The sequence below is a fragment of the Varanus komodoensis genome, unplaced genomic scaffold (genome assembly GCF_004798865.1).
Source record: "Varanus komodoensis strain SLA01 unplaced genomic scaffold, ASM479886v1 scaffold59_1, whole genome shotgun sequence".
NCBI lineage: Eukaryota > Metazoa > Chordata > Lepidosauria > Squamata > Varanidae > Varanus > Varanus komodoensis.
The window spans coordinates 1,041,797-1,055,304 of NW_025336221.1; the positions used below are offsets into that span (position 1 = coordinate 1,041,797).

General features: G+C 40.2%; 1 protein-coding gene across 3 annotated transcripts in view; it reads left to right on the forward strand.

Annotated features, from left to right (window-relative positions):
* HELZ (helicase with zinc finger) overlaps positions 1–13,508 on the forward strand; it is a 148,518-nt gene that overhangs the window by 120,386 nt on the left and 14,624 nt on the right. For all 3 annotated transcript variants that reach the window (XM_044449538.1, XM_044449537.1, XM_044449539.1), the window contains 3 exons: positions 323–890; positions 4,078–4,318; positions 5,900–6,407. In XM_044449538.1, the coding sequence (XP_044305473.1) occupies positions 323–890; positions 4,078–4,318; positions 5,900–6,407 (1,317 nt within the window). The remainder of the gene's footprint in view (positions 1–322; positions 891–4,077; positions 4,319–5,899; positions 6,408–13,508) is intronic.

A 13,508-nucleotide genomic window follows, 5' to 3' on the forward strand; every position in this document is an offset into this window, starting at 1 on the left:
ATGCTAGATTCCACGATTTGATTGTTCCTGTTTAGCTCCTCATGCCAGCAGGAGCAGCTAAGCAATCTAGGACTTGGGTGGGGTTTTTTTCAACAACAACAACAACTGAGTTGTCATTGCATGCAAATTGGGCCAGTGTAATTATGATTTACAGTAACTTTTCTTCACTTATAACCTTGTTCTTCCCACTTTCCTTTAGATATCACATGCTTGATTCAGTGTTAAAGTAATTTTGCTTGGTACACTCATAGCTTACGGGGATTTGTTAAATTTGTTTTCTGAAATGATTTTTAACTCAAATAATTTGTGTAATTTCCTCCAGGTTGACTTAGAAGCAAATCCCCAAAATAGAAGCCCGGAATCACGTTCCAGCACAACTTTTCCCAGTTCTAAATTTCACCGTAAAGATAACCTTAACCCCAGGCAGCTGAATCTTCATCTCACCCCTCCTCATGCTCAGTATGCTGTTCCTAATCGCCATTTTCAGCACCTGTCTCAAATTCCAAGGCAGCCATATCCTGTACAACAGCAGCAAAACCTCTTAAGTCATCAACAAAACCATTTGCCTGAACAGCAAAACCAAATGCATCCACAACAAAGCCAGATAGTCCAGCAGCATAATCATTTAAATCAGCAGCCGCAGCCATCTTCACAGCTTTCCCCTGCCTATCAAACAGGCCCCAATCAATCTTTCTTTAAAAACCCTGTGCCACCCAGGCCTCATTCCCCCAGTGTAGATGGTGTGATTTCAGAGCAGCATCCTCCATCTCTCTTACAAGAGGTCAGTAACCCCCTGAGACCCATTGCACAGCACAACCCAATGATGCCATCCCACTTGAACCACTTCGTGGAAGAGAATCCTCCAGGGATGCCTACAGGAGAACCATTAGGTGGGTATCATTGCCACATTCCATGGATTAGGAATGCAGGATAATTACCCTATACTGGAAAATGTGCTTATCTTAGGTTTTTGTCAGATGGTGATTTTCAATTCTGAATTTGTTGCGGGGTGGCGGATTCGCTTGGGGAGTGCTACAATATTTGTTTCTGAAATTCCAGATTTGTATTTTTGCTATGTTAGGCAAGAATGCCATTTCAGTGGCTGCACCTGCCTTCTGGAGTTACTTCCTAAGGCAGGCTTTGCTCACCCATCCTCTCATGGCTTTCTCTAGAGTAATCAAAACCCTTTAAAAGAAGGCCTTCAGACTATAAATGGCCACTCCCTTTTAAAAGTGGTTTTGATTGCTGTGATTAAATTACTTTTGGTTGTTGCTTGCATTTTTAAAAAATCCATTTGCTGTTTTAGTGATCTGAGTTTTATTGTATTGGTTGTGAATTTTTTAAAAAGTTAAGCTATACTATTAATCCCCTGTTTTACCGAGGAAGGACAAGGTATATATGTTTTAAATGTATGATGCAGTGCTTAAGTGTGCTGGACTAGGGCTCATGAAATTTGTGTTCTAGTCCCCCACTCACTGGAGCTCACTGGTTGGCTTTGGGCTGATCACAGACTCTCAGTTCAACCCACCACAGAGGCTTGTTGTTATGAAGGTAAAATGGAGAGGAGGAGAACCTTGTAAGCTGCCTTAGGCTCCTTTCAAGAAGAAAGATGTATGTGGCAAATGGATGTTGATTCTCCTATGTATTCTCCTAGCATTAATCATAGAATTGTAAAGCTAAGAAATAATGTAAAGGTCTTTACTCCATTGTCTCTAGTAGTCCACTATTTGAAAGCACTCCTAACAGAGCACACAGCTCTAGATTACAAGTGATTTTGGTTGCAATGGTCTTGATTCTTAAACCATGATCTAAATAACTAGGAATAAACATTGGATAAACTGTGGTTTAATGTCAGCTTGCTAGGATCAAACTGTGGTTTAAGATTCTAATTAGTTAGTCAATCTTAAACTACAGTTCTCCATTTTGGATCATAGAACACTAGAGTTAGAAGGGGCCAAGAAGGCCATCAAGTCCAACCCCCTGCTGTTGCAGGACACCAGTTTACACCTTCCCATTCAGATGGCTGTCCAGTTTCTTTTTGAAGGTCTCTAGTGTGGGAGATCCCACGACCTCTCTGGGCAACTGGTTCCACTGTCGTATTGCTGTGACATTGTTGAAACTTTTCCTGATACCTAGCCTAAACCTGGGTTTTTGCAACTTGACTTGATTATTCCATGTCATACATTCTGGTATCAGTGAGAAGAGATCTTGACCTTCCTCTTTGTGGCAGTCTTGAGGAACTTATAGAGGGATATCATGTCTGCCCTCAATCTTCTCTTCTCAAGGTTTAACATGCCTAGTTCTCTCGAGTCTGTCCTCATAGGGCACGGTTTCCAAACCCTGGATCATTTTTGTTGTCTTCCTCTGAACCCTTTCTAATTTTTCTGCATCTTTTTAAAATCTTGGTGCCCAGAACTGGACACAGTATTCCAGATGGGGTCTGAATATTGAGGAGTATAAGGGAGCTATTACTACTACTTGTGATTTGGAAGCAATGCTTCCATTAATGCATCACAAAATAGCATTTGCCATTTTGGTGGCTTCACACTGTTGACTCATACTTAGGCTGTTGTCCACAATTACTCCATGGTCTTTTTTCTTTTTCAGTTCTGTTGAGCCACTTGTTCCCCATCTTGTATCAATACATTTGATTTCTTTCCTAGGGGAAAGACTTAGCACTTGGAGGACTTAGCACTTGTCCATATTGAATTTCATTCTGTTGCTTTCAGCCCTGTGTTCAAGTTTATCAAGAAGTAGGAACTGAGTGCCTCTGCCTTTTCCTTGTTGTCTGTTATCACTCTGCCATCCACTTTAAGTAGCTGGACACCTTTCTCTTTCACATGTCTTTTGTTTTGGATGTATCTGAAGAAGGCTTCCTTGTTCTTGCTATTCTCGGTTCGTTTCCAAACTTTAGCCTTCCTAATGCCATCCCTGCAATTCCTTGCTATTTGTTTATACTCTTCCTTTGTGGCCTGGCCCTGCTTCCACTTCCTGAACATGTTCTTTTTTAATTTCAGGCTTCATTTAATTTTTTTCTAGAGCCACATGGGCTTTCTCTGTCTGCTACACTTTTTTCTTTTTGGAATTTTTTATAGTTATGCTTGGAGAAATTTATTTTTTTCAAGATTTCCCACCCCTCTTGAACTCCTTTTCCTTAAGAGTGAGTTGCTATGGTATTTCACTTATCATTGTTCTGAATTCATCAAAGTTGGCTTTCTTTAAGTCCAGCATATGTGTTTGACTACAATTATCCTTTGTCTCCTTTATAACTGAGAATTCGAGTTTTGCATGGTCACTGTCCCCAGAGTTCTCATCCCTGTTAGTAAATATTAAATCGAGGATAGCTGATCCTCTGGTTCCTTCCTCTAACTTCTGCTGGAGGAAGTTGTCAGCAATGTGGGTCAGGAATCTCTTGGAGGGGCCATGTTTGGCAGAAATTGTTTCCCAAGAAATATCAGAGAAATTGAGGTCCCCTGTGATGACTGAATTGTTCTTGGAAAGGCTAGCAAATTGCTTTTCGATGGTTTTTGAATGAGTGGTCAGTAATAGACACCAATACATATATTTTACTTATTTTTTGCTCCCTTTAAGCCAGATGCTTTCTGGGCTACTCAGTTCTTATTGTATTTCTGTGCAGCTATATAACAGAGATAACGAAGAACTGTGAATCAAGTAGACGAGGATTAACTGCCAAAGCTGGTACATGACAGGGGGACAGGAACTTGCTGGTCTGCCACTTGTTCCCAATTTAATAAATGAATGTTTCCAAGCCAAGAGATGTTGGGGCTATGAGAGAGTACTGTAAAATACATAGATGCTGACACCCTTTTTGGAGCACTACCTTAGTATTACTGTGTATCAGGTATATAGATTTCCAGTATGCAGGTGAGCCCATGACTGCTGAGATGTCTTTTAGTATAAAAGATGAGATGTCAAAGGTATAAAGATTTGAAGTTAATAACACAGAAATTTACTGCTGTTTATCCAGTTATCATATACTATTGTAAAATGCAGTTTTCTGACAAGAAGAGCTTAAATGCAGAAGCTGGGTAATTTTTTCCCCCAAATGTTTTCCAGATCGTATTCATGGAAATTTAGCTTTGGAAACCCTAAGGCAACAGCAGGCAAGATTGCAGCAGTGGAACGAGCATAACGCCTATCTCAGTCAGGGCAATATTCCTTACTCTCATCATCATCATCATCACCCTCACTTGACCCACCTTTCTCAGCAGCCAATTGGTCTGCATCAACAGCCAGTTAGGGCAAACTGGAAACTTGCCAGCAATGTAGAAGAAGAACCTGAAGCAACATATTCGAGGTAATTGTGGAATGAAAGTAAAACCTTGAAACATTGAGGCAGAAGTGAGACATTTGTCACTTTAATTGTAATAACCTATTGGTGTGAGGCTCCCAAAAGCTAGTTGACTCATCCCTTCTACAGGATGCACCATTTAAGTGGTTTCCAGAACACTTGTTCTGGCAGGCCAAATTCAGATGCCCAGCTTTAAAAGACAAATACCATAAAAGGGCTGGAAAAGCATAAATTCCCCAAAAAGCCCAGATCTTTTAATACAGTGGTGGCATCTAGAACTTAAAAGAACTAATAAAAGCATCTAATGGTTAATCTGTGGTTGGGGCAAGAAGGATCAATCAAGGATCAGACAGGGAGGAAACTTAATAAGGTATCATGCCCCTTAAGATCGGCAGGGGAGGCCTTGCTCCGGGAACCCTCTTTGAAGGCAGTATGGAGGGTATCCACCCGGAGGAGGGCCTTCTCTGTGGTGGCCCCCAGACTATGCAATATGCTCCCCAGAGAGGTCCGCTTGGTGCCAATTGTTTATTCTTTCTGGCGCCAGGTAAAGACCTTTTTATTTAACCATCATTTAAATAATTAATATAATTTTAATAGTAATATTAATTTTATACAGTCGCATTTTTTCTTTTTTTCTTTTTTTTCCTTTACTTATGAAAAGATATATTGTTGTTTATGTTATATCATTGTTGAATGTTTTAATGTTATTTTATCTTGTTATTTTTGTCCTCTGTAAACCGTCCTGGGGCTCGTTGCAAAGGATGGCATAGAAATGTTTTTATTAAATTATATTAAATCAATCAACCATTTTCAGTAACAGCACCTCAAATGGTTGCATTAACTGCAACTGACCTTCTGTCATGCTTGTTGTACAATAGTAACACCTCAAAGTATGCTTGTAGTGAAAGCAAAATATTGCCAAGATATATCAGAGTTTGTGCTGTAAAATTAAAATTAACAGTAAAATTAATAGATAAGATATAGTGGCATTTTGCAACCTTGCAAGGAATGAGAGACTGCTAAGAAGATAGACATAAAGAACTTGATTTGTCTGTGAAACACTATTATAGACATTCACTGTAATTTAATTTGTAGCCTCTCTGTCTCAGGAACTTAGGTTAGGTAACCTCAAAAGAGCCACAGTGGGTTATTTGCAAATTTAACTTTAGAAGTAAATGAAGGAAAAGCAAAGAACAAACCAATTGTTATGTATTAGCATAAATGTGATGAAATCCAGTGGCTTTTCACTCTCAGGTGCCCTGAGCATCTATTACCACTGTAGATTTTGGAGAACTTTTCCATTATGACCTAATCATCTTTTTAAAAAACCATTCATAAAGAGTTTTTACACAGGACTTTATTTGTCTGTTTCATACTTCAACTATTTGAGGTGAAAACCTAGGTTAGAAGCCTGGTATGCATTTAAATGATTGGGATATCTGGAGGGCACACTCTCAACAAATCGCACATGGATGTTGCACAACTACATGGAAGGCTTATCAGTGATTGTTCATAAGATTCTTGCAACCATGAGAAAATGTTATATTCCTTCAGTTTCTCATCTGGGCATTTATTATCTTAATACAGGTTCCAGGATTTTCTCCGAGAACTATCACATCGTGAACAAAATGAAAGCAGGGACCTAGTTGAAATGCCACCACCTCAGTCAAGACTTTTGCAATACAGACAAGTTCAGCCCAGAAGCCCACCAGCACTCCCCTCCCCTTCCTGCAGTTCAAACCACAGTGGCCATTTTCCTAACTTTGAGAATAGAAATATTGAAATATCCAACAACCCAGCATTTCAGCAGCATTTGCCTCAAATGTACAATCCCCCTTTTTCAATGCCATCAGAACACATAGCTGCACCTTCTTTGAAATATCTGCAATCCGATGGATCATGGACCTATGCTAACATACACCAGAGTCATCTAATGGGGCAAGGCTTTCATTATGGTATACCTCCATTGCCTCATAGATCACAGCAGAACCCTTTTATACAAATACAAAATCATCAGCACATGGTTGGTCAGGAACCATTTCACCCCCTCACATCACGAGCAGTATCTGCTTCTTCGCTGCACAGCTTAGAAGAGGTATGTGGGTTGCAGTATTTGCATTCCTGTCCATTATGCCTTAATGTAAAACTGATTCGCTATTCCATGGTAGTAAATTCTAGCTTTGGAGAAGGCCTTGTATAATCTTACTGGTTCAGTTGCTTTTACTATTGCTTGATTTTTATCAGGTTATTGGATGGTCCAGGAGTAATTATTTTTCAAGAGGTAAAAAACCATATCCACAAAGAAGATTTATCTTCTTTTTGCTGTGCTGAGTTTGGACATGCTTTTATATGAAAGAAAACTGAAGTACTTAACAAACTAATGTTTTACTTTATTGTTTATTAACATTATTTCAATAATGTCATGGTTACATACATGGTGTTAGAATGTTTGCTATTTAAAACTATGTCTACATAACTAACAAAGCCCAAAATATAAAGGTAAAACAAAACAAATCAGTAAAATACCGTTAGGACATTTTAGCTCAGGCAATCTCTTATTAACAAGAAAATTTACTCCCACATGCTCTCAGATTTTTTTTTTTGGTGTGCTGGGTACTGAGTTCAAACTTTAAGGGTAGATTGAATGGTACTCTTGGTAACTACTGTACGTAATGAACCTCTTCACTTGGAAGTTCAGCCAAGCTCTAGTTGAACATGTCCTGGAAATACTTTACTTGGGTAGTTCATAATGAATAGAAAAAGAGGATGAAAATATTGCTTTCAGTTATGCAAGGTTACTTTATATCTCAAATGAAAGCACTGTGTAGAAAAATGATACCAAGTCCTACTGTGTTCTTCTGCTTGTGCAAGAGCTTGCAGAACCACAAGAACTTCAGCAGAACTTGACCATGATCTGACTGTGTATTTCTTCTGCTAGAATGTGTGTAAGGGTTTGCAGAAGAGAAGTTGGAGCACTTTTTTTCTAACCAGCATTCTTTGGATTAACAGCAACACCCTCCCCACCCAGGTTCTTATTTTATACTGCCTGAACTACATGGATCCAAGGAGCAAGGCTGTCTCCATACTTAGCTACTATCTTTGAAGGCTGCATAGGGGCATTGATACCATTATTATCCTTGGTCCTTCTGCCTGGATTTTTCTACCATAAATGCCTATGGCTATGTGTCCAGCTAAGGAAGGCAGTTTGAGTTACATCTCTGCATTATTTGGTTTAGTTAGACTGTCGATCCAGTTCTAACCATATTTTGTTCCCCAGTAGGATCTAGCTAGTTGCTTGTTTGTCCCCTTGCCACATGTAAACTCTTTTTTACTACATTCCAAGGGTGCCAGCTGCCTTAGAGTCCATGTGCACTGGCTGAGGGAACTTTCCAGCAAAGTGGAGCGGCCTCACTAACAACTTGAAAACTTACCTTGTGTCTAGGGCAAGGTCTGGGCCCAAAAGAACCCTGGCTTCAATGTGAGCACATTTTTGATCTCTAGCAGAAGAATAAGAAGGATTGAATTGTGGCTGAGGTGGACAAGTCCAGTTTAACCCATTAGGAATCTAGATTCTCTTTCTTTGGACTGCAGGCCCTGCTGTGGCAGAACAGTACTTCTGTTGCAGAACAAATGCTTGGACTTAGTTGGCCTCTTTGCTTTATGAAGGTCATGTGTGGAGATATTAAAGTGATGGACAAATTCCTTAACATTTCCTTCTAGAATTAAGAGTTTGCAAGATCATGGATGTTCAGATTACCAGTGGGAAGGCAGGAGGGTCTTGGCTCCATTGGGTACTGTTCTTAGCAGGCTACAGAAAAGGCATGTTGGTGCTTGGGTACTGGATTATGTTTCTCTCCACCCTGTTCTACAGTAATTCAAGTATGATTATTTTATTTTAAATAACATAGGTCTGGATCTGTTCTGTTCATGGAAGGAGCTTCTGTAAATGCAAAGGGAGCATCTGTGAGCAGAACTCCCATGAATGGAGTTTAAATTTTGATCCAAGGCATCATTTTATGTATTTTGGAGGAGAAGTGAGGTGTAAAGTCAAATGCTTGTTTATACTCAAGTAACTATAATTGATTACCAGTCAATTAACTTATTTAAAACATTTTGCCTGCACTTCAGCTGAAAGTACTCCCACACTGGTTTACATGGGATAAGAGAAATAAGACAGTTTTTTATTTAATAAAGCCAAACTCAGGCACCAATTTTTACAGATATATAGTAATTCTCATAATGACTAGCTTGAATGATCACCTCAGCTAAATTCTGCAAATAATCCTGCTTATATTAATTCAGAGAAAGGAATAATAGAATCCTAGATTAGTAAGGTTGGAAGGTGCCAAGAAGGCGATTGTGTTCAACTCCCTGTTTAGTGCAGGACTCCAAGTTAAACCATCTGCCTTAGATGGCTGTCCATCTGCATCCTGAATGCCTCTAATGTGGGAGAGCCCACTATGCTGTTGACATACTCAAGGATGATGATGCGAAGTTTCAGCAAGGGATGTCTATGAGTATTTCAGTGTGTCCGAATGACTTGTGCATGAAGTTGTTCAGGTTCATTCTAGACTTTGCATATATTATAGAATACCATGTTGACACATTAAGACTGCGGATTTGTGTTGATCAGAACCAAATAAAATACCAGAACCACGCATTATATTTATAAATACAGAGCCACATTTGTTGTTGCCAAGAATTGCTACTTGCTTATGATTATTACTGCCTTAAATTTGTGTTTTTATATCTTAGCTGGGGACTCAGCATTAGTTATAAATGGGAGAATACCTGAGTCCATGCTCAACAGGACATACTGAGAAAATTACTGCCATAAGGCTTCTTAATTTCAGGAACACAGTTGGGATCAGGACGCTGCTGTTTTACAGATGCACAAAGAAACATTCACCAAATCTTTGTTTTTATGTTTGTAATCCTAGCTAGTTTTAAACAGATTTTTGTCACAATGTCAATTTTTATGAAAAGACTGAAAGCAATTAGGGTTTGGGTATGTTTCATTCATCTAGACAGCTCTTTTCAATATGTAAAATCCAAAGTAAATACATTTTAATAGGTACCTCTGAATGCAAAAGAACTTAACTTGTTGGTTAGTATTTGCTCTTTTTTCTGCTGAACAGTTTGAAATAGCATAACAGTTATCTGCAGCTTCTTAGCTTAGTAGCTTGACTCTGGTTGCATGGTGTGACATGTGCACTGATGTAGCAGGGGACGTTGGAAGGGTAGACAACCAGATTAGCAAATCACAAATCTCCCCTTCAAAGAATGATGCCGGTGCCACCTCGTTGGGTTGGACCCTGGTGTACTCCAACTGAGCTGGAGTAATTGGAGGATGGGATGGAAAGGCTTGAGTTGGGGGTGTGGCTGGAGGGGATGAGGTGGTCAGAGCAGCTGCGCAGTTTGGTGAGCCACAATGCTCAGAACAGGCAGGAGAGTGGTGCTGCACTCTTTTCAAGTGCTTAGGCTTTCAGGCCTTTTTGGCCTGCTTAGAGCCCTCAGACTCAAGGTGTTTTCTCTTCGCCATATGTTTCTTAGGCATATTGGAGGTAGCCAATGGTTTCAAAACCGCAGAGGACTGCTTTGGCTTTCCTGTAGCACTGGTCAGTAGGTGGTTTTTTGCGGCCTCTTTTGAAGTTGAGGGGCTTTCAGCCTCATCACCACTGACTTCTTTCGTGGCACCCACAGCACACTCCCACATATCTCCATCCTGAGAGGACCAGCCCTGCTTTTACAGTGTGGGCACTTGTTCACATGATGTTCCTCCCACAAGCAGAAGATGCATAAAGATTGGTCATTGGTGGAAGGCATCTTAAAGCTGCATTCAGCACTTACAAAACATTGATTTGAACACCATCAGGGAGGAAAAAAGGAAGACAAGGTGTAAGGGTATGAGAGAAAGACGATAGAAGGGTTGGCATAATTTTGTGAGGGATAGAAGGGGATTTCAAAAATGGAGGCAAGGAAATGTGAGCAAAAAGATTGGAAAAATGCAATCAGAAGCTCAAGAAGGTGGTAAGAAATACAATAAAGGTTTTTGCGAGGAAAAGGCTGAGGTAACTGTATAGCTAGAGATCCCAAGGCACTGCAAATGGCTCTCGAAAGCGAACTGAGAAAATGTTGGGCCTATTTATATAATAGGAAAAGGGGGGGCTCCCCCAAAAAATTCTAGGCTTAGCTAGAGGAATCTTCCTAAGTGTGGCACTGCACAGGTGCATAATAATATCGTGTTTGTTTAATGATATTTTTAAAAAGAACGAATTTTGAAGAAAGAAGGCACAAAGAGAACTTAAATGAGGAGAAGAGAGAGATAAAACACAAAAAAGACACATATTAGAAAAATTAATACTGGGTCCCATGTGGTAAGATGGGATTAAAGGAAAAACCCAGGTGGACGGGCACACAATGCTGTTGAAAAGATTTGTCACCCTCTTTGTTTGGGATTTGTCATTTTATGAGGATGTAGAAATTGAGCTCCTTCAATGTAGAAAACCTTTCCTCGCCAATCCTAGCTATTTTTCTCCTATTAGGTACTGGATGGGGATATTTTCCTGCATTTTTCTAACCATTAATTTCCTCAAGTGGCATGGTACTTAACACTTTGGTTTGAATATGTAAATAAGAATGATTGAATGAATGAATAGTTTGAAAAAAATATTTTCCTTTCCAGATTGGCAGCTGAATTGCTCTGTTGCAACAAAAACACAAGGTGTTAGTCATCTCTCTTCACATTTGCAGAATAGGGTGGGCAAAAGATAGAGGATTTGAATAGAAATATTGTTAGAAATGAATATCGCATGTCTCTTCATGTTTTTATATACACACACACAACACATATACACATCTACACACATATATATACACACCCATCCATCCCTCCATACATACATTCATCTCTTGCCTACATCTTACAGAATACAGTGGTACCTCAGCTCACAAACACCTCAGTTCACGACCAAATCGGGTCACGAACAGAAATTTCAGAAAATTTTTGCCTCGGGTCGCGAACTCCACATCGGGTGACAATCGTAATCGTGCTCGTCTTCCCTGCACGGGTGCAACCACGGTCGTGCTGGGTGTGTGGGGGGGAGATGGCTGCAATCTTTGTCGTTCTTTGTCACTTTGCTTCAAATTTTTGTGATTAAAAACCTAATGGGGAAATTTGACTTGGTTCAAAACCAATTTGGGTCACAACCAGAGTCATGGAATGGATTACGTTCATGAGCCAAGGTACCACTGTATTTGATTAATGAGAATATTAAATAAGCTTTTGACAAAAAAGACATGTAGAAATTGGTAGATTTTGTTACCATAATACTTTGACTCTGATACTTTAGATGCTTGGCCTTTATTAAACATTTTAGCCACATTTCTAACTTATTTGAAAAGACTAAAATACAGTTCTCATATTGATTTCAAAACAAAATAATTTAGGGGCAGGGGAAGCAAGTTTCACATTTGCACATTGCACTTGAACAGTTAGAACATATACTAGTGTCACTGGTAGCTTTTCAGATTTTATGTAATTGTGGAAGTCCCAGTTCATCAGAGGCCAGTGAAAAAGATTGCACCATGTGTTATCAACTGACTTTTAAACACTTTTTTACACTGTACCTCTCCATAAGGTCAACCTGTACAGGTTTATCATGTTGTTGTTGTTAGTCGCGAAGTCGTGCCTGACCCATCGTGACCCCACGGACAACATTTCTCCAGGCCTTCCTGTCCTCCATCATCCCCCGGAGTCCACTTAAGCTCACACCAACTGCTTCAGTGACTCCATCTAGCCACCTCATCCTCTGCCGTCCCCTTCTTCTTTTGCCATCTATGTTTCCAGCTTTATGTGCTTCTCCAAGGATTCCTTCCTTCTCGTTAGGTGGCCAAAGTATTTGAGTTTCATTTTCAGTATCTGGCCTTCCAAAGAGCAGTCAGGGTTGATCTCCTCTAGGACTGACCGGTTTGATCGCCTTGCAGTCCAAGGGTCTCGCAGGAGTCTCCTCCAGCACCACAATTCAAAGGCTTCAATCCTTTGGTGCTCAGCCTTCCTTATGGTCCAACTTTCACAGCATACATTGCAACTGGGAAAACCATAGCCTTGACTATACACACTTTTGTTGGCAGGGTGATGTCTCTGCTTTTTAGTATGCTGTCTAGATTTGCCATAGCTTTCCTCTCCAGGAACAAGCGTCTTTTAATTTCTTGGCTGCAGTCCCCCTCTGCAGTGATCTTGGAGCCCAAGAAAATGAAATCTGTCACTACCTCCATTTCTTCCCCATCTGTTTGCCAGGAAGTGAGAGGGCTGGATGCCATCATCTTAGTTTTCTTAATGTTGAGTTTCAAGCCAACTTTTACACTCTCCTCCTTCATTCGCATCAAGAGGCTCTTTAGTTTCTCTTCACAGGTTTATCATAGTGTGACAGTAAGGTTAAATGTAAGATGTTTCACTGATTTTTGAGGCCCAGAAATATGACCGGCTTCCCAACTTTAAATTACATAGGTAGTACCTTACAGAATAAGCATTTTAAATGTTCTTTCAGTAGTTGGAACTACATGAAGTCTTAAGGAAGAGTTTTGGCACAACTTTCCCATTGTGCTGTTAATACTGCTAGTGGCCAAAGTAAATGGTTGGAAGTGTGTAAGCATTTAAGATACCTTCCTTTAAGCAAGGAAACAGAACTCCAAAAGCAATCAGAACCTCAGTGTGTGAGAGAGGGTTTTAACCCCCCTGTGAAAATCCCTGTTCAGCTGCTATTCACTACAAGAGGAGGCTGCCATTAGCATTAATGGGAGCCCCCTTCCAGAGGAAAAAGTTCCTTCATCTAGTTTAGCCTTTATTTGAGGATACCTTTGTTTCTTGTGCTCACACCTCTTTAGAGGAAGATTGTGTTTGGGATCCAGAGCTTGCTCCCAATGGCAAGAAAATGCTTGAGCAGAATTCTGCTCAGGAGACCAAGTGGACAGGGACAGTTAGGGTAACTGCCACCAACTTCCCTTCCCTTCTGTAGTTCTTTTATGCCCCTTTAAATTCTGCTCTGTAAGGTTAGGCTGGTTGCAGGGAGAGAGGGAACTGATGGAATCTGGCTCCTCCTTTCTGTTGGATCTCCGTCATATGCATGACCAGAAAGAAGCCTTCCATTTACAGAAGGCTAGTTAGATGACAAGCCTATGCCAAGAAGCTTAAAAA